The 22,493-nt window shown below is 34.4% G+C and overlaps 2 protein-coding genes and 1 pseudogene across 2 annotated transcripts; 1 reads left to right on the top strand and 2 right to left on the bottom strand.

Annotated features, from left to right (window-relative positions):
• Positions 1–448: 448 nt before the first annotated feature.
• On the bottom strand, positions 449–1,411 carry LOC139898046 (protein DMP5-like; annotated as a pseudogene).
• Positions 1,412–1,871: 460 nt separating this feature from the next.
• LOC139898047 (zinc finger CCCH domain-containing protein 40-like) lies at positions 1,872–12,687 on the bottom strand. The gene is made up of 5 exons (XM_071880753.1): positions 12,551–12,687; positions 11,613–11,722; positions 11,063–11,332; positions 3,944–4,167; positions 1,872–3,039 (listed from the first exon to the last, which is right to left on the bottom strand). The coding sequence occupies exons 2-5, from the start codon at positions 11,715–11,717 to the stop codon at positions 2,163–2,165; spliced, it is 1,476 nt and encodes a 491-aa protein (XP_071736854.1). The 5' UTR covers positions 11,718–11,722; positions 12,551–12,687; the 3' UTR covers positions 1,872–2,162.
• Positions 12,688–16,359: 3,672 nt separating this feature from the next.
• On the top strand, positions 16,360–21,321 carry LOC139898048 (embryogenesis-associated protein EMB8-like). The gene is made up of 14 exons (XM_071880754.1): positions 16,360–16,604; positions 17,070–17,159; positions 17,244–17,305; positions 17,451–17,545; positions 17,931–18,020; positions 18,108–18,230; positions 18,453–18,530; positions 19,061–19,146; positions 19,233–19,281; positions 19,642–19,698; positions 19,805–19,935; positions 20,159–20,242; positions 20,413–20,479; positions 21,011–21,321. The coding sequence occupies exons 1-14, from the start codon at positions 16,366–16,368 to the stop codon at positions 21,038–21,040; spliced, it is 1,281 nt and encodes a 426-aa protein (XP_071736855.1). The 5' UTR covers positions 16,360–16,365; the 3' UTR covers positions 21,041–21,321.
• Positions 21,322–22,493: the final 1,172 nt, after the last annotated feature.

Raw genomic sequence — 22,493 nt, forward strand, 5'->3', positions numbered from 1 at the left:
ATTTTGACCGTCGTTAGTATATTCATTTATTCATTTTACAATATATTTTAAACAATTTGTAGATCTAGATCTTGACGTGTCTCTAAGTCTCACAGATAAAAATTAACCTTAACAAATTAACATTGTGTTATTAATCTAAATAAATAAACGGATAAGATTGACCCTGTTCATGCTACCGGAAAAAGAATATTTATAATAAGATGTACGAGGTCTAATTAGGTTATCCTGTGGCCGTACTCGAAGATATGTTGTGCTATTCTCTACTAATGAGGTTTGAAATTGAGAATTTACAAGATTTCAGGAATGATTAAACATCTTGGAATGATTAATCTTGTACGAGGTCTAATGAGGTTTGAAGTTGACCATCTTGGTATGATTAAAGATTGGAGTATAATGACAATTTAGTAAAGAAAATGGAAAAAATGGAAAAAAATGATGGAAAAAAATACAACTTAGAACATATAATTGTGTGTTTATTACTGTAAACGTGTATACAAATGTACCAAGATGTTGCGTTAAACAATTAAAATTCCTATAATAAATTAGACTATGATCCAAATATGACAAATGAGACTTATTTAGCAGATAAGTTCCAGACGCGTGGTCTGATGCATCCATCCTTATTGGGTCAATGGCTGACTGGGTAGCCAATGCCATGTCTTTTAGAAGGAAAAATCACAAATACCAAACTACAAACAAGACCAAGTCCTAAAGGAACAATGTCTAAAACCTCTTGAGCTTCATGACTTGGTTTTGGATAAAAACAACTGACCACACTTCTAGCAAAGTCCACAAAACAAAAGCCGACACACACGCATGAATCCAATCAACTGCGGTCAACTTATACTTTCTTAAGTCCGGTGAACCGGATGATGAAGCCGCTGCGGTTTGAGAATCAAACACCCACATGCCTTTAAACGTCGCAAAACCATAAAACACTTGACCATCTGATGACTTGAAACTGTCAGTAAAGCTTGCAAGGAAACAAGCTGCGGTTAGGAAGATGAGTAGGATAGCGGTGAGTGGGCGTGTGACTATATCACATTGACCGTGGTTTGTGAAGATAGGTGTAACGGTTTGGAGGGCTAAAAGGGTGCCTGTTGGTAAAAGGTTGGATAATTGGGCCGTGCTAGCTAGTGTTTGTGAAATAGCCCATTGTGATAAAGTGGGTGGTGGTTGGGCCGGTTTAGGGGTTTCGGGGGCTTCGTTGTGATCCTCCTCATCGTCTGAGGAGGATGTGTTTGCTAACGGTCTAGCTCTAAGAGACATTATGAGTGGTAATATAGAAACAAGGTATCAGCGACGAAAGAATCAAAGAAATTGTATTGGAAATATAAGGTTTTTGTTAGTAAATTGTATTATTATGATAAGAGAATATCGAAGGGAGACTTTCATATATAGAGATGTATAAAGTGGGGTTAGGTGTTTTTGTAGCAGTTAGGACAAAAGGTTTGAACATTGAATTTTGGAGACTTCAAGATTTGTGAATTTAGCTTAAAAAGTTAATAATATTGATTCTCATTTTCACATGGAGACATGTCTTTGTTTATTGTCAATATGATATAAATATAAGATCAACATGCTATATTGCTATGACGTGTATTTGTTTTGGTCAATGAACGTACTCCATGGTGGTACGTAATCAAAAAGCTTAATATTATAATTAATTATATTATATATTATTATAAGGTTGGTATGTAACATGATGTTTCCTACAATTTAAGATCATTGTAAAGACTAAGAAATGTCGCCTACATGCGTGTTTTAAACCTCAAGGATTGTGTCAAACTAATACATGAAACACATAAACTGTGTTTTTAACTAGTTACACATCGTTTAACCACATACATCGAAGCTTCTTTCCTCGTAATGAACAAGACATTGCTGATCATTATTTGACCAAGCGTTCAACAAGAACAAAAGCATAACAAAAAAAACACGCGTGCTGTCAGTCAAACAGATCCAACAAATGCAGCAAGAAAAATTCAGATCAAGAAATTTTAAGATCAGTGATTTGGAATCCAAACATCTAGTAACAAACTTTCATTACAAAATTGAAAAAAGCTCAGTGTAGCATAAGAAGCGAAAATATTGAAAATAACTGTTTCAATTGACTGCCAGTTTTTTTTTTAACAATAAGCCCAAAACAGAAGCTCTTTTCTTCATTCTTGTTGCGGCCCGGCTGCAGCAGCTGCTGCCGGTGGTGCACCCGGGGGTGCATTCTGCTGATTAGCCTGTTCCCCGCTTGGTCCTGGTGTAGCCATCATGGTCTGATGAGCCTGTGAAGGGTATTGTTGATATGGTTGTGGTTGTGGTGGTGGCGGACCATAAGCATACGGCCGCGGTGGATAATACTGTTGATAGTATTGGCCACTACCACCACCTTGAGGCGGCATTGGTGGCGGTGGATAAGCAGCATACTGAGGCTGACCAGAACCGCCACTCCTATTCTCACCTGACCCACTTGCCCCACTCCCATCTTGAGTTTGGATCACCGCCCCCATTCTAGAAGGATCCATCGACGGATAAAAAGCCCTACCATGCTGACCTGGCGGTGGTGGAATGTTAAAATAATGCATCTGTGGCGGCAATTGGTCTGGACCAGCTGCCGCCCCTGGCGGTTGAAACTGGTTTTGCTGCTGTGATATGACAGCACGGGGTAATAATCCGCTGTGTGCAACCGCTTGCTGTCTGGCGTCATCAGAAACACCTTCATTATCAGTTTTTGGTACTTGTGGTCGGCCCCACATTAGTTTTAGCCTAAGGCCTTTGATGACGAGTTTGTTTGATAGTTCATTGGCTGCTTTTTCTGCACCTTCTCGAGTAGTGTAAGTGACGAATGCACACCCACGTTGAAAAACCATTTTAACGGACTCGATTTCGCCGTGAGAGTAAAAGGTGTCTCTAAGGTCTTGTTCTGAAAGTCTAGCATCTATCCCTCCTACATATAGGGTTCTTATGCTCTCGTCTTCTGGGGGTTCGAGAGACGGCATTTCACCAGCCTTGTTCAGTAGCTTCATTGCAACTGGGTCATTAATTCTGTAAATAGTGATGAAAAAAAATTCATATGTTGTTAAAATATTCATGTTAATTAGCATAAATATAACTTGTTTATATATAATTCAAGTATAACTTAAGCAAGGGTTGCTTAAATATCACATGCATATCAAAAAGATCTCACTTTATATATATGCATGAAGATCTCACTTTAAAACATCACACTAGCAATAAAATTAATTATAAGAAACTCTAAAATCATCTTCAAAAAAAGGAAAAAATATATGATGCAATAGAAAACAAGCATCATAGATAGACCTTTGAAGAAAGTGATTATATACTTTGAGCCTTGAGGCCACTGAAATATAAAGTTTTGTGTATTTAGGCCACCTGTTTATTAATATGACTTTATATGCCACGCAAAACTGGTAACTTGTTGCATTTCGACCAAATCCAACCAAAAAAACTCATCAAAGATTGTAAAATGACACAAATGTAGTTTGTTGTTTTTTTAAACACAAAGGTAAGGTAATTTATTGATTTAATTTATTTGAATACAAGGTTACTTGTGTCATATACAATTTCTAATATTATTTTTTTGCTTTGTTTGGTTGAAAGTAACAAATTACAAGTTTGGATGGCCTATAAAGTTGTTTTTTATTACGAGTGGCCTACAAACACAAAACTACATATTTGGGTGGCCTCCTAATCTATAATCCCTTAAAGAAATAACAAAACCTTCATAAATATCACTACATACAACTACAATTGTTATACCATTTTTAATTTTTAAAACAGAAATTACACAAGTAGTTGATGTTCCCCATAGATGTGTGGTATAGTACTTTTAGTTTTTCACGAATATCATCACTTTATAAATGGCAATGTTTTTCAAAGTGTTATTAGTGTGTGCGATCTAAATAACAGTAGAGTGATAGTTACGTACCCATAATAACGGTCTTTGATATTCTGTTGAGATAACTCGCCAGTAACAGGCATCTCATGCCGATAAGGGCATTCGGCACCTCTCGTACATTCACCTCTGATGAAGAAACTGCAGATATGTGCTCGGTTTCTCTGGTAATACGGTGTTGTCCTTTGTAGTTTCAGAATGGTATCATTTGGTCGTTCCTTTCCATATGAGGACTCATAGTCTAGCCCTGCTCTTGCCTGTATCAAGAACGAAACAACAATAAAAAAAAAGTAACTCAACACCTGTATCTAATATTGCTTTAAACAAGAGTTTCAATTTCAACCCATTTACTTATAAACATGTTGACTTAGGATATGTTGTTGCATATCTAATGTGTGAAAAAAAAAACTTGTTTAAAACAGATATGTTAAATGGGTCAAAAAGAGAATAACATTTTCTTTGGAGCCACCTTTTTAGATTTTACCTGTTCTACCCATTAACAATACAACAGATTTCCAAATGAGCGGAGAGAGAATTCCAAATGAGCGATCAACCAATGGGGTTCATGAAGCATTTCGCACGGCAGGAGTCGGATACGGGAGAGAAGATAAGGGTAACCAAGCTAAGCATCAATTCACGGGTGTTAGAGGAAGTCATGGAATCAAATCATTCTTCTTTTACAATTTTCCTGATTCTTGGAACATAACTGATTTGTGGCGGCTGTTTAAACAATATGGCTCAATCCGGGAAGTTTTTGTTCCACCGATTAGGAGACTAAAAAGTGGACAAAGATTTGGGTTTGCTAGATTCGAAGGAATACTAGACATCAATATGGAAAGCTTTGCAAGAAAGTTAAGCAATGCTATGGCTGATAATCAATGTCTAAAAGTTTTTGTGGCAAATGAAGACAAGATGGATCTGCCACCTCCACCACCGACAATGAATCAACCGAGTGCCAGATCCAACCTTAACTATACCAAAACCATCCCTCAATTCCAGAAAACCGATGGAAGAAGTTACAAAAACGTAGTAGACGCAAGAGAAATCATCAATGAAAAAAGGAAAGTTCCAAGAGAAAAAGATAAGGTCGTCTATGCCGATCTTGACGATTCTGGTTTGCTCATGCATGCAATTGTGGGGCAAGTCAAAAAGTTAGAGATCCTCGAAACCTTTGGTGAAATCTGTGCTGCAGAAGGCTTATTCAACTTCAATCTAAAATATTTAGGTGGATTCGACATTATGCTTGTATTTGAAAGAGAAGAATCAGTTGCTACCATTCTGGAAAACCATGATCATTTTCTCTATAAATGGTTAAGTAACATAAAAAGGTGGAACCAACATCACATAACAAATGGCAGGCTATCCTGGATAAGCATACTAGGCGTTCCGGTTTCGGTATGGAAAGAAAAAACTTTCACCTCCATCGCCGAGTGGTGGGGTAAAGTGGTTGCTACTAAGAACTGCTCCATTGCAGGCAATCAGTCACTTGTAGTTGGTAAGGTCCTAATTCAAACTAATGTTCCTAACCTGATAAGAGATGATCTAAAACTCGTTGTGGGCTCCAAGCAATACCATGTCTTTGTTACTGAATGTGATGTAATTGAAGTTGAGATGGAAGAAAAACCTATGGATGAAGATAAGGGGGATGAGGATAACGCATCAGAGAATGACAAAGATGATGATGAAGATGACGAACTTTCTGATGATAATCATTCTTTTGCTGAATCTTCTGTTAACTTCTACAACAACAATGATAATTTATCCGACGAGAATAATGAAAGAAACGACTCGGATGACTTCATTGAAGAAACCGTTTTCAAAACCAGCAAAAACAATTACTCCGGTGACCGGAAAAAGCAATCTGACCGGACCTTGAACTCAGGTGAAAAGTTGGAAAGTCACCTGGGAAATCGTAACCCTAACCCTTCACGCCTGGAGACCACACAATTCCCCAATCCAATAATTAATGAATCACCTTTCCCTAAACCATTGGTTACACCAAAAGAATATCCTCACAAAACACAAAAAATTATGTCAAGAAACCAACCTCGAGAATCTCATTCCCCAATTTGTAGCAGAAATCTTTTTCAAAATAATGACTCAATCGGAAATCTCCACACCTCTAACCTAAGCCCAACATCACCAAACCCCAATAATCCCAATAACAATCCAAGCCCAACACCACCAAAACCCAATAACCAAAACTTAAGCCATGCTAGACCATATACACACACGCCAGACAAACAAAGCCCAAGTTCACCTATACCCATCAATCCATGTAATAACCAAAGCCCATTTTTTTGTGAACCCAATCCAAGTCCTAACCAAGAATCCACACCAAACCCAATACCAAATGACCCAATTTACACCAAACTCAATACAAACGTGCCCATACTGTTAAACTCAAACAACTCCGATGATCACCCCACTCCTATTTCCGACACTTATGAAAAATCCGATTCATCGCCCCCCAAAGTCCAATCTCAAAACACCCCCTCAACTCAATCGTCATCTTCTCATCATTCACCTTCTAATCCTATCTCCCATATTAATTCTGCTCCATCCTCCTCCAAAGATCGAACCCAAAACGATACCTCAATCCATTCTTCGCCTCCTACCCAATCTCATCCTGAATCAATCTCTCATAAAAAACCCATCTCAACCCCAATCATTCCAAATAGCAGTTTTGTCGATCCCAATCTTTCTCCAAATCCTACTCGAATCACTCACAACCCAAACACTGATTCAATCACACCATCAAACCGTAACTCTCGTATTCATTCAACTGTTCCAAACTCCAATTCAAAACAGTGCTCCGAAAAATCCACAAAATGGCATGGATCGTCAACTTTTCTTCAATTCAAACATAGAGCCAGAACTAATCCTAAAGCATCCCAACCCCAATCATCCAAACCTCCAATTCAACCCAAACCACCAACCAAACAATCCAAACCAAATCGTGTTTCCAACAAAAAGAAACCAAATAAATCCTCCACTTCAAGCCCATCTACTTCCTCAAAAATCAACTCAAAAAACTCCATTACCAGTAAGGAAATCAAAGAATACGGTGAGACCCTCGGTGTTCGATGGACGACCAAACAATAGTCTGTTTGGTTACCTATCATTTCGATCTTAATGTTTTTAATGATAGTTCTATCACTTAATATTCGTGGCATTGGTAAAGAAAATCGGATCAAATGGCTAAAAGATTTGTGTAGATCAGAAAATCCTTGGTTTCTAGCACTTCAAGAAACAAAGTGCGGTAGTTTAAAAGATGATCACATCGCGAGGTTCTGGGGTTCTTACAATTTCAATTACATTCAAAAAGATGCACAAGGGCAATCAGGAGGCATAATTTTAATTTGGGATCACTCGGTATTCAGAGCTACTGAAGCTTTAGAAGGCGAATTTTTCATAGCTGTGAAAGGTCATTGTCAAGGGATATCTTCAGAAGTAGCCATTGTAAATGTATACGGGCCACACTCAACCGCGAAAAAGGTCAGATTCTGGAACAGCTTACAATCCTTAATTAACCACGACAACATTCCATGGCTTTTATGTGGTGACTTCAATGAGGTAAGATCCCAATTCGATAGATTAAATTCTGATTTCAATTCCAATTGGGCGGCTAAATTCAATGAATTTATCAACAACACATGCTTAATTGATGTTCCTCTTGGTGGGAGTAAATTCACACGGGTTTGCGATAATGGAATTAAGTTCAGTAAAATTGACAGATTCTTGATTTCCGAGGAATTTAACGATATTTGGCCTGAAATTCATGCTACCGTTCTTGATAGAAAACAATCGGATCACGCCCCGATTATTCTAAAAAACGGTTTCTATGATTTTGGTCCCAAACCAATAAGAATCTTCAATGAATGGTTAAAAATCGAGGGTGTCGATCAGATCATTGAAAATATTTGGAACCAACATTACTCGGGTTCAAGAGCAGACTGTATTGTTAGAAACAAATTAAAGATGGTCAAACTTGAACTGAAACAAGCTAGTTCTGTCTACAACAACCTCGATACTGAAATCCAAAGCCACGCAAATGCTGCCAAGTTATGGGAACGAACTGCAGAATCGAGACAATTAAATGATGATGAAAGAACGTCCTGGCTAAATGAAAGAAAACAATGGTTCCTTAAAGAAAAAGTCCAATTAAACATGTTGAAGCAGAAATCTAGAGTGAAATGGGCGCTCGAGGGGGATGAAAACTCAAAATATTTTCATAATTTTGTCAAGAGAAGGGCCAATAAGAACTCAATTCGTGGTATTCAAATCGATGGCATTTGGTCAGACAACCCACAAAAAATAAAAGAGGAGGTTTACTATTACTTTTCGACTATTTTTAAAGATACTGATTCGGATGCTGGTTCCTTCTTATTCCAATGCCAATGTATAAATGACAACGACAACTCCCTGCTTGAAGATAGATTCACTGAAGAAGAAATTTGGCAAGCAATTCAAAGTTGTGGGAGCTCTAAAGCTCCGGGACCCGACGGATTTAATCTCAAATTTTACAAAAAGTTTTGGTGGCTAATGAAAGACGACATCATCAAAGTTTTCGATATGTTTTGGAACCGGATGGAAATCTCTAAGGGTTGTAACGCATCCTTTATTACTCTTATTCCAAAAAACGACAACCCTTTATGCCTTCGTGATTACCGTCCAATAAGCCTTATCGGAAGTATGTATAAGATAATCTCTAAAGTGCTTGCTAGACGACTTAAAAGTATCATCCATAAAGTAATCGGCGTCGAGCAAAGTGCTTTTATCGAGGGTCGGTATATCTTAGATGGAGTCCTTATTGCAAACGAAACGATTGACAATCTGAAAAAGGATAAGAAGAAAGGACTTATCTTCAAGGTTGATTTCGAAAAGGCCTTTGATCGGCTCAAGTGGCAATTTATTCTCGACACAATGAAGAGTCTCGGGTTTGGAAACAAATGGTTAAAGTGGATAGAGGCCTGCCTCACTTCGACAAGTATTTCCGTTCTCGTTAACGGGTCTCCAACCAGCGAATTTAAACCGGAAAAAGGGGTGAGACAAGGAGACCCGTTATCTCCGTTCCTTTTCATTATTGCAGCCGAGGGCCTAAACCTACTTGTTAAAAAAGCTGTTGAGACAGGATCTTACAAAGGCGTTTCGGTAGGTCGTGACAAAATTGTCGTATCGCATTTACAGTATGCCGATGATATGATCTTCTTCGGGGAATGGAGTGACATAAATACCACAAACCTGATGAAACTTCTCCTATGCTTCGAAAAACTTTCAGGTTTAAAAATCAATATCCAGAAAAGCAGTCTTTTCGGTATAGGAGTAAGTGAAAGTGAAGTCTTAAGAATGTCGGGTAAGATGAATTGTTTGGCAGGAAAACTTCCATTAAAATATCTTGGTCTTCCATTGGGAATGAAAATGAACAAGTTGAATGCGTGGGATTCGGTCATTTCGAAATTCAAAAAACGTTTAGCCGATTGGAAAGCTAAAACTATTTCGTTTGGTGGTAGATTAACACTCGTGAAATCGGTGCTTAGCAGTTTACCCTTATATTATTTCTCCTTATTCAGAGCTCCAGCAAGTGTTGTCAAGCTTCTAGAATCCTTGAGGTACAATTTCTTTTGGGGCGGGACGGGTGAATCTAAAAAACTTTCTTGGGTCAAATGGGAAAAAGTGCTACTTCCTTACAAAATGGGCGGGTTAAACATTGGGTCCCTTTATGCAAAAAACCTTGCACTTTTAGCCAAATGGTGGTGGCGTTTCAAAACCGACCAAAATAGTTTATGGGCGAAAGTCATTACTAGTATTTACGGGTCGGGGGGCGGTTTAGATTGTGCTAACCATGACAGGACTTATTCGGGAGCAACAACTTGGAGAAACATTATTAAAGTTGGTGCTGCTATAGATGCTCAAGGAATTGAATTCTCATCATCCTTCTTCAAAAGCATTGGAAGTGGAAACGACACCTTGTTTTGGGAAGAAATGTGGGTAGGCAACAGCAAGCTAAAAGACTCATTTGGCAGGCTATATGCTCTCGAAACAGACAAGCAGGCTACCGTCCAAGATAGAATTAACGGGTCATCGGGGTCAAATGTCTTCAATTGGAAATGGGCCAGGCCGATCAGAGGTCGAGCCCATAATGATTTAGATCTGCTCGTGGGTTTAATCGAAAGTATAACTTTTGTCTATGGGGAAGTTGATAAGTGGAAATGGCGTTTAGATCAAGATGGAGTCTACAAATCGAAAACAATGGCTCTATTAATCGATGATAAAAGGCTGGGCACACATTCTTCATCCGAAACACTATTAAATAAAGCAGTACCACAAAAAATCGGTATTTTCGTTTGGAGAGCAAAACAAAAAAGGATCCCGGTCAGAGTCGAACTCGACAAACGAGGGATAGATTTAGACTCTATTTTATGTCCGTTATGCTCCAACAATACAGAAACAGTGGATCATACTTTATTGGAGTGTACCAAGGTTAAAGAGTTATGGTTGCTATTTTTCAAATGGTGGAACTCTTCAAATGCAAATTTGTCTTCTCTTGAGCAGATTTTCGATTACACTTCTGCCCATCCTGGGATCACAAAAGTTGGCAAACAAATATGGCAGAGTGCTAAATGGGCTTGTAGCTATTTCATATGGAGGGCCCGAAACGAGGTGGTTTTCAAGAACAAAGTGTGGAACGGGGATTCGATTCTAACCAATATTCAAACGGCCAGCTTCGCTTGGATCTCGAAACGCTTAAAGAAATCCAACTTGGAATGGTCACAATGGCTAATTAACCCGAGCTCCTTCATCTCCTCCAACCACAATAGATCGGGAGTCGGCTAATCTTCCTTGTTACATTTTCTAATTTCTAATCTCTTTTGCTTTTCTGATTTCAAAATGTAATTTTGTATATAGCCATAATTCGTGGCAGTTTGTATCCCTTTGTACTCTTTTCTTTCCTGGTTATAATATCTTTTTGCTTTTCAAAAAAAAAAAAAAAAAAAAAAAAAAAAAAAAAAAAAAAAAAAAAAAAAAAACAATACAACATAACCTGCATATGACCATTTGTTCTATTAAAAAGAGTTGAAAATGACACCTTTATTACATAGCAAAAAGTGTAGAATTATTAATTGAGGTAATGGATAGAAAAATACATACCCTGCGATCATGCTCTTCGGCAAAGTATTCCCTGTTGACATCGCTCTTTGGAATGGAATCATTTGAGTTAATACTGAGCGCAGTATCTCGAACCTGAACAGGCAAACCGTATTCAAGATCAAGAAGGCAAACTTGACACACATTTTTCAGCTTGCTACAAGTTTGACAGATCTCGCTTTTTTTGTATCTTGCGTCCCGACCAGGTCTCCACCTGAAAACTGTGAAGGGTCTAGTGCAGATCTTGCATTCCTTATCATAATTTGCTTTTGTCTGCACATTTATCATTATTGATTAATAACATGTATTGGAAACAAATGAAGCTCATCAAGACAAGAATAAGTTCTAATAAATGAAATCACAACAAGCTGACAACTAAACGTGAGTCAAGCTAGAAATGAAGCTCATCAAGACAAGAATAAGTTCTAATAAATGAAATCACAACAAGCTGACAACTAAACGTGAGTCAAGCTAGTTGTTATCCATAGAAATGAGAAATGCGCAGCTTATAACAATGTATAGAAATAGAATAAAACCAGTTTTAAAAGATTACCATTCGAATGTAAGGATTATCACCTAGGCATGACTCACATATGATTGGGAAGTCAGAACGTTCCCAACCATCAGCCTCAACGTCTCTCAATATCCTATGTGCCATGAGTTCTGTTAGATACAAAAAAAATAGTCAGTAAAAAGGGAAGTAGAACCACAATAACAACGTGCATCAGACAAGAAGCATGTATAAACAGCAAAAGATTTAAGATTTCACACCAACATCCAAGTCAAAACACAAAATACTCGATTTTACAACAAAGCTGGCTGCATTACAAAACCCAAATCACTAAACTTGCAAACTAAACAGCTAAAACTTTACAGATCAGACGAGAGCCTGATTGGTGTTTGGCTCCCACTAATAACTCTTCATAATTTCCTATATAACTAGTATATATCACTTGCTATTCAACTTCTTATTACAGTTTGAGAATCTTGGTTACGCTTTATATTGTCCAGCTTCACCACCATTATAAATCTCAACAAAAGTATCAAAACTTACAAAAACTGAATATTTCATGCTTGTGGTGATGCCCTTAGTTTTTTTTATACCAAAATCTGTGTTGCAACATTTATTTGTAAAAAAAGTTAACCCAATCTGTTTGCATTCAAGATATATTTTGTTTCTATCCTAACACAAGATGTCATAATAAGCCTCCAACTGGTTTAACCACCACCAAACAAAACTAGTACAGTCTCAGGGCAATATGCAAACCCTAAAAAAATTAGGGCTTCTTGTGAACGGTGACAAAAACACACAATATTAACAAGAAACTAATCCCTAATCTTAACCAACAACTCGATCTAGCAATAATACCAAATCAAACATGAATTTCCTACAATCACATAAACTACACTCGCAATACAAATATAAATTAAAAACGATGATAAACTATAAAGTGTAGAAAGTAAAACATTGATGATGGGTAGAATACCTACCTGGTTCTCAATTGGCGCGAGAAATTTATACGAAATATAGGTCTTCTTGGTGATCGATTTAAGGAAAAAGAGGGGATTAAACGAATACGTTATACGGAGAGGTTATAGATATATAAATATCCGAAACCTAGGTGCAAAAAGTGGTAGGATCCGGTATTTTATGGTATGACGATTCAAGCTGTTTTTGTGAGAAGTTTATACGGGTGGGTGGGTGGGTCGGTTTGTAAGTCGGTGGAAAATATATACCCGTCAAAACAATTACTCAAAACAAAACTGCGGAGTCTGAGATTTGCCGTTAACGGAGCTTACTCAATAACTAAATAACTACAACAAAAACTTAATTCACAAATATCATAATTCATTCATAATCAATAATGATATAAATCAAATCATTTTAATTAAATTAAACGTCCGAGTTAAATCAAATACATAAGTTTTTTCAAAAATAATCTTTAAATTTAACTAATTTTCACACACCAAGCCATTTTTTTACGAAGTAACCTTTCAATAATATTCAATAGAAAGTAGTTTTGTTTAGATTATGTTATAAATAATGTTACAGAGTATAGTTTATTTAAAGTTAAGAAAGTAAATAGTTTAACACTAACCGTTCTAGTAATCAACATTCAACATCAACGGTTTCAATAAATAACAATAAATGTTAATAAGTAATGCTAACGATTCTATTAAAGAAAAACACATTACAATTTTGAACACAAATAATTTTTTCATAACTTAAGTTGAGTTAGTATCATATACGGAGTATTAATTAATACAAAGATAAAATGCAATAAATATTTATCGAATGGAAGTTGGAAAAAGAAGGAAAGAAACTTACAATTATAACTACTTAACTTGATATCTCCTGTTTAATTGTCTCGTATTACGCACAAAATAACAAAATAAGAGCCAAACTAAAATAATTGAAAGAGGTCAATATCTTATGCATAATATATTTATTTGTTTAATTATTTTAATTAATATTTAATAATGCCTCATAAATATAACCACTTCACCGCTTTACGAATCAACTTATTTAATTTAGAGATTATTAGACCATTAAAGAAAAGGATATTATAGATAATTAACTTGTATGATATTTTGTTAATTTTATTTGGGTGTAAGGTTAGACTTGCAACCAAAATATTGATCGTAATTGGGCTAAATATATAGTAAAAATGTTAATTATATTGAATTGAGGGAGGCTCGTCTAAAATAATTCAATATGGATTATAATTTTCCAGTGCACCTGGGCCTATTGTTGAAGGCTGAGCACCCCTTCGTTCTGTACCTGTGTCCGCTACATGCAGACATTGATAGGAATATGGGGGAAGTTCCCATCAGGCAACAACGGTTCTGCCTGACCCTACTTAAGCATGCATATTATGTCAGTGAAGCCTTGGTGTGAAGCCTTGGAGCTTACGTATCCCATAATTAATCATTTATTCTCTGACATAGTTGTTGACGAAAATTGGCATGCGACATCTCCGACGGAGTCTCACAATTTTCCGACGCCTAAAATGTTTAAGGGTAAGTTATTAGTTTTGAAACAATCGAGAAATAAACGTCGGAGTTACGAAGAGTTTTTTGAAGTTTTGGCAAAGTATTATGATCCATATCAGAATAAAAAACATTAACAGTGAGAATGCAAGGAGGTTCTTTGCGTGAAATATTTATCGTCTCTTGTAGAGGTTCGTTGCGAGGATTTTTTTGTATCTTGTATTGTCTTCGGTCCTTTGCATTTGTAGCGATCATTTAATTAGTTTTTAGTTTAGTTTGATGGTTGGTTGTGTTGGTTTGTTTCTTCTTGCGGCAGGTTCGGTGGTAGATAGCGGATTAGTGGGTAGACTTTCGTTTTCTAGTTTCGAGCTTTCCGTTATCCAGTTGAATCTTTGTTCGGATCATTTATCTTTTGATGAATTATCTTTTGTTTTATAGTATTCGTTATTTTAGAAAGAAAAAAACTAATAAATTAATTGTTATATTTAATGTTGAATCGATTGATTGTTAATTCTTGAATCAGTAAAAACTAGAAAAAAGCTGGGCCGAGCGTTGTTAGGTAAGTAGGGTGTTTATTTGCTTACAATTGTAATATATTTTGCTTAATTACGTTATATTTGTTTTTTCGTATTTGTTAAAATTCTGTAACAAATTCATTACATTGAAATATATTTAAAAAATAACATTCAAAGAATACTCGTTAACCTGCTTAATCCTATATATATATATATATATATATATATATATATATATATATATATATATATATATATATATATATATATATATATGGATCAATGAATAAATTAGATATGAACCGACGAATAAAATGGATATGGATTGATGAATTATATTTGAATGGATATTAAAATAGTATAAATGGATATGGATATTGGATCGCCTGATCCATTACGATTCCAGTTGTGATATTCAAATCGTTTAGTATCTACTTCAAAATTAACGGGGAAAATGGGTCACCGCGCGTTGATTCGTTTTTAAAAATTAAAAAGATAAAAAATATGTTAATCGTATTCCTTTTTAAGATGTATCAAATCAATTGTTAAAAATACTTAACGAAAAATGCTAGTAAAAAATAGTTAATCAAATTTAAATTTAATAAAAGTTTAAAAACATGAGAAAGAAATGAATTTACTATCACTTTGATAATAAGAAATTAGCATGTGATCTAGTATATATTAAAAAAAGATGCTAGTGTGAACATGTTCCAAAAATTACATTCACAATGAGCTAAAACTACGCTTTTTCTAGTGTGTTTTAGCATGTGAGTTAAATTAAATTAAATTAAATGAAATGAAATAAGTAAATAAATAAATAAATAAACTCATTACATATATTTAGTGCGCAACTTAGTATAATAGAAAATTCATTACATTATGATTTTTTGTAGGGAAGGTTGTGTTATTTTTTGAAGTCAATATATTTCCTCACTTCTCACTATTAGTTTATTAGTTTATATATTATAAAATAAAATTATTAATTGCCAAACAAATTTAGTATTTACTACGAGTATATTATTTAAGATAAATTCATTGTACGAGGTAGCGGAGTGAGAAAGGGGACGGAAGGGTGTTCATCCTCCCCCAGTATGCCCAATTCAATGAAATATTAATACGTCGTATTTATTCATTTTAACAAAGCTCCCATCAATTATTCATCTAACTCAATTGTTTGAATTACCAATCTTCCAACCTATATATGGAGTAATATTAAATGAAACATATCGTACAAGTTTATTTACCAATTATTTACATGGGTCATATCAGTTTTCATACTGCAGATTTTATAGTAGCATTTTTTATTATTTAGTAGTTACTAAAGTTTTGTAAATTAATTATCTATCTATATATGTATTAAACAAATAAAACAGGTTATACATGAGAATTTGGCCTCTTATAGTTTTATTAGCTTTGATTCTTTTAATTGTGAATAAGTCTCCCCTAATGTAAAATTCTAACTCCCCCCTAATTGCACGTAACCATTATATAATTATATTTATATGATAACTTTAAAATAGTTTAGTTATTAGTTATACACTTGCAAGACTGTGACTAAGATAACTTTAAAATACTTTAGTTGTACACTTATGGCCGTGACGAAAAAATCCTACGTAGTACAGTATTACTTATAATCAATTTCCCAAAATAAAACTGTGTTTCACCACCACATAAAACAAGACACTTATGGTTGAGGGTCAAAATGGGCAACTAGCCCATATATGTTGACTTGTTGGACACTATATATACCTAACTTTCTTCCACTTTCCCTCTTAGTTTCATTTTTCACTCAGCTGAATTATGGAAACATCCATTTCACCATACAAGTTGTTATTCAGAGCGTTAACTCTCATACCCATTTCTCACTACCTTTTAATAGCAGTTTTCTTATCAATTGTTTTTGTATACAATTTACTTGAAATTCATATTTTACAAGACTTTTTTGCTGGATTTTCTGGTAATTCTGTTTCTTTGACCTTCAATTGGTCTTCCGATTTGTACACTGAAGTTGTATCCAAGTGTCATCTGCTTCATGGAAGGTAAGTTTTGATTTATTTTTTACAAAAATTAATTAGAATCAAATTGTGTGTATAGTTGAACTTTTACTAATTTGATGATTTAGAAAATTTTGGGTAACCCATTTTGTTTAATTTTGATTCTATTAGTTTCTTGATGATTTTCTTAGTTTTTACAAATTTAGGAGTTCAGATAATTGGTTTGAAAAAAGCTAACTTTTTTTTTATGAATGATCGTTTGTAGAAACTAAAGGACAGTTTTAAAAAGGACAAAAAATGAGAAAATTTTATTATATAGAAGGAGAAATTGCAACTGTGAATTATATTTATATTAGTACTTCATACTTACACATGAATATATGACAGATTCTTGAGTTTTTTGATATCTTATTGTTTACTTATGTAAGTAGTAAAAATACTTATACTATTAGGCAAAACAAGAAAAAGAAAAACCTTATCTGTTTACCTGTTTACTGTTTACTGATGTAGATATTTGGCGACTCCATGGCTGTCTAGTCCACATCTTCAGACAATTTTGTTAAATGTTTTAGTCAAGACTCCTAGTTTCACCTACAAAAGGTAAAAAAAAAAAAAAGGTACATTTATCATCTTCAAGAAGCAGGAATCAGATACTAAACCAACCGTATGTTATTTTATTTTCAGAGATATATTTCGCACTTCTGATGGCGGAACAATAGCGTTGGATTGGCTGATGCACTCTGATGGTAATGACACTCATCTTTATTTAACAGTCTTGTTAAAGAATCACATTAATACGACACTATCATGCATAGGTTTTATTTTCTATGGTTGACAAAACCGTACGAGAAAAATATTAATATTAGATTGTTGTTCTGTTTCACTACCTAGTTTCGGATACAAGATTGAACGAAACTAATACAGTTTGTGCTGATATTCCTCTTCTGATAGTCGTCCCTGGACTAACAAGCGATTCCAATTCTCCTGTACGATTCTTAATTTCGTAGAATTTTTTTTTTAATACTCCCTCCATCCTTAATTTATTGTCCACTATTCCATTTTAGGATGTCCCATAATTGTTCATTTACATTGATATATAAAAATAACGAGTTAAAGTTCATACATGCCTTTGACTAGTTCTTGTAAGACAAAAAGATATGTAAAAGTAAGGGATAAAACTACAAAGCTGAAAAAAGTACAATGTAATAATAATGATGTTTTTTATACTGTGTGCTTTTTGTCTGGTGACAATGAAATTGGAACGGGTGGAGTAATTATTTTCGTCATAGATGAAAGATAGTTTACAGTTTTGACATATATAACTGTTTTAAGAAAAAGTATATGTTTTTTTTTGCATGCAATGTATGCCAGTATATTAAGGAGATTGCATATAAGATGGCGAAACATGGATGGAACGTTGTTGTAAGTAATCATCGGGGACTAGGAGGCGTTCCACTTACTGTAAGTTTTTATTATTGTCTTTGTACATAAAAAATCGATAAAATCATGTTCATACGGTTAACAATTTTATTACCTTCTTTTTTGCAGTCCGAGTGCTTCTATACTGCTGGAAAATCGGATGATTTAGGTGAAATAGTGAATCATCTTCATCGCACACATCCTGAAACTCCTCTTTATGCTATTGGAACTAGCCTTGGTGCCAATATTCTGGTACGACTTTTTATCCGGATTTGTAATGAAATATTTTAGTAGCTGATTTTAACTATTCGATTAGATCTAATATATAAAACACAGTACCAATTTGTGTTAATGTTTCAAAAATACTCCCCTTTCCTGGGTAGTTTGAATAGAGAAAACTTTATCCGTTACCTGTTTTCAAATTATATGTAACTTTTCGTCTTTAATTCTGACTAAACGTGATTGATGTTACAGGTAAAATATTTGGGTGAAGATGGGATTAAAGTCCCGCTCGTTGGAGCTGTAGCTATCAGTAATCCTTGGGACCTTTTAGTTAGTGACTCGATTTATTTCTTCTCACCAATTATATTTTTCAGTTAGATGTATTAGAGGATAAATTTTGATCTCTACTATTGATACTTGATACGAATAATCATACATAGAGGTGGCAATATCTGCCTATTTAGTTATAAATGAATCGGCTGATTCGGTTGTGTTTGATCAACATCTCAAATGAGTCGAATCCACAAAAGAGATTAGTTAAAAGGGAGCAGGCCAGATTGGTTGTAGTTGAACGATTAAACGGGATAAAAGTCACAAAATCACATTTTCCGGAAACATACAATGTAGTGATCATAATCATTGAGTTAGATTATTATAGAAAATATTGTTTAAATACTAATATAATGTAGCTGTGAGTCAATCATATATAAGTTTTCATTTGATCATACTTTGCACACAGCCTTTTTTTTTTTTTTTTTTTTTTTTTGCATATCATAACTCATAAGTATGAAATATTTTGGGAACATACAACTTGAATTCTACCAAATCCAAATCGCATTACTTACGTCTAGCTTCGGCAGATTGGCGACAGATTCTTCACACGTGGGATTATGCAGAGGTTCTATAACAGAGTTTTAGGGAGTTCATTAAAAGGCGCAGCCAAGTTGTATGTATTATCTCATCATCATCCTTTATTAATAAGACATTATTAAAATTTGAACATGATGTTCATGTCCGTTAACTTTATTGTAGGCACCAAGAAGCCTATGCCCGCCTATCAGATTGGGAAGGAATAGAGAAGGTAATCCACAACTCAATTTTTTATCCTGCAATCTATTTGTCATGTGGTATAATAATGTAACTCGCTTTTGTCAATAAACTAATTCGGTGTAATCACTAATACAAGTCAAAGATAGTTACAAGAATTTAGTCTCGAAAGTCAAATCTTAACTTTTGGTTTGAGATTGAGAAGTATGGTAGTTTATATACAAGATGCAGTCATGCATCCTGCATGTTAGATATGACAATTTTGACCCATTTTAATGGGGTCGATTTGGGTTGCATTTTATCTCAAAATGGGTCAGTTTAAGCAACTTAACTATTAGGGGAATGGGTTGAGGATACTGACAGTGTGATTAATAACCTAAACATCTCTTTGCAGTCACGTTCAATTCGAGACTTCAATAATTATTCTGCTCGAATAGCTGGAAACTTTGAGGTAACGGTTCCTCCTTATAGGATTATTCTGCTAAAAACATATCCAAGTGTACACAATTATTTTGTAGTAATTTATTAATATTAATGAGAACGAGTCATTGGTCCAGACAATTGATGCATTTCACAGATGGGCTAGCAGTGCCCGTTTGGTCACCAATGTGTCGGTCCCACTTCTGTGTGTCAATGCTATAGATGATCCTGTCTGTACTGATGAAGCCATTCCTTATGATGAGATACGGTACGGAAAATGCTTTTTTTTTTTTCCTTCTAATTAAGATGATTTACAACCTTGATGTAGTTTATACTAAAGAATGAGTACTAATTGAATGAAAGCATGTAATAAAGAATATATTTTTTGTTTATATAAAGTTTGTAAATTTTCGTTATTTGAACATGAACTAATGCCTTATATATTATTATCTTGGATATATATTTATTTATGGACTGATCTTTATTAACAGATTAAACAAAAATATTGTTCTTGCTACCACACAACATGGAGGACACATTGCATTTTTTGAAGGAATGTCTGGAAAAAGCTTGTGGTAAGAAATTTTTTGTAACCTCTTGTAGTCTGAATTGTGTTCACTTTACATATACAGCAAGTATCTCTTGTAATCTCTTGACAGTTTAACATCGATACGTAAATAATGTTATTTTTAAAAAAAAAAATTGAAATGTACGTCATGAGTGATCATTATATGATCTGTTACAGGTGGATAAGGGTTGTTGAAGAATACCTCTCCAATTTAAATGCAAGCCCATCAATGAGCAAACAGCAGGTACAGAGAAGCTTTTGTACAAACAAAATATATAACTATCAAACTGTCTAAAATCATATGTAACACATAATTTGTCTAAAAGATATATACAAAATATCCTTTTACGGAATCATCTCAAGATAGCCTAGTGATTGGATTCCTAATATCATCGTAAAAGTCTTAGGTTCAAACCTTATTAGCTGCATATATTGTGGTGGCCATGGGAAAAGGTTGAAAACCTTCGTGGAATAAACCGGTTAGACCGCGTACATCTTAGTAAAAATATTCCCCTTTACTGATTAAACATGTATACCTTGTATGATTCTCCGTTTATCCTTTTTTGCAAGTTTTTCACCTATACTTGTTCTTTTTCTCTTTAGTAGTTATTACATATTATCCCCATAAAGTATATAATCTGAATCAACTTATTCATAAGTAAATGTGACTGACTTTTCAGTCCCTATAGTTAAAACAAGTACACAAAGATTTTCAAATATAAGTATTACATTCAAATCACTTCAAAACATGATCCATATTATCCTCTTGTAACAGATGCAAAGGTTTAAAAAATCGTCTAAATGAGGATTCGCTTTCTACATAGAGCAAGAAGACTGTCCAAGTTTCAATGAACAACTGTAATACAGTCATTTCGGGGCTTCATTCGTTCTGTATAGACAGTAAATCTGCGCAAAATGCCTAAAAACATGTTCACGGTAGATTTTCAAGAGTTACTCAAGTATGAGCTAGTTAGTATTCATGTAAACTAGTAAAGATTTGCCAAGTAAAAATTGTGTTTGTCAATGTAACATGTTATTTTTTGTTGAGGATCTTTTTTCTTTATATATGTTGTCAATCTTTTGGTATATAGTTTGTGATAAAGGTTAATAATAACCAGTAATCAGTTAAAAAAAACTATGAGGCTATCCAAAGGCCAAAAGGAGTTATGCATGTGGTGAGTTCATAATTTTTATAAAAAGTAAAAAATTAGATAATAATTTGAGTGTTTTAATAACAACAAACATATTTTAACCTAAATACAATGTGACCAAATGCTGTATTTTATGTAAATCTGCCTTAGCAAATGTTTTGAGTCGACTATAAACAACATGATGATCATATAAAGTCGAACATAGTTAAGTGGTTGAGGTTCTGATATCTTTATAACAAGATATCAGGCTTAAACCTCACAAACATCATATTTGAAAAAGGGTCAAAAACGGTTAGTGATAACTTGATTAGATCATGAATATCTAAGTAAAACTATTAGACTACGGTTTATAGGTTTAGGGTTCTTTTAAGGTATCCCCTAATATTATAAAATAGTTTATAAATAAATACAATATTACGATAGGGTTTTATTTATTAAGCATGGTATCAAAGATCCCAAAGCATAGTCGACCATCATGAGCTGTTGTCTATTTAACTTCCGTTAAATCTCTATGCACACCATCTCAAAAAATCATAAAAATACCTACTGACACATAATGAACGGTATCTCTCTATTACAATGCAACAACTTCGTCCGTAGTGGTTCTTTGTATTCGTTTTTCAAATGGCTGGTTAGTTAAGTTTCATGGATAATTTCTTAGGAAGCATGGACGTCTTTGATACATGTGTAGAGTATGCAACCGAACATGACCTAAAGTTTTATAGGGGCCTAAAATTTTAAAAAATGATAATGCATATTTTTATATACTAGTGACATATTATTGAAGCAAAAAAAAAAATAAATAAATAAATAAAAAATAAAAAAATTTGTAGTTAGCTAGTTGACATAGTACGAGTTTAAATAAATTAATTTCTCATTATTTGACCCATTAATCATCTCAATCTCTAATAAAAAAAATGATATTGACCCAACTCATTTTAATTGGTTCAATATAACCGTATATCAATTCAGGCATGCAGCCATATGTGATAAGTACTTACGTTTATACAAATATAAAAAAAAAATGTATATAAGGGGACAATTTTTATGGCTCGAACAGGGCCCTTAAAATCATTGAGACGGCCTTGTTAGGAAGGGTAGGATCGT

The sequence above is a fragment of the Rutidosis leptorrhynchoides genome, chromosome 3 (genome assembly GCF_046630445.1).
Source record: "Rutidosis leptorrhynchoides isolate AG116_Rl617_1_P2 chromosome 3, CSIRO_AGI_Rlap_v1, whole genome shotgun sequence".
NCBI classification, from domain to species: Eukaryota; Viridiplantae; Streptophyta; class Magnoliopsida; order Asterales; family Asteraceae; genus Rutidosis; species Rutidosis leptorrhynchoides.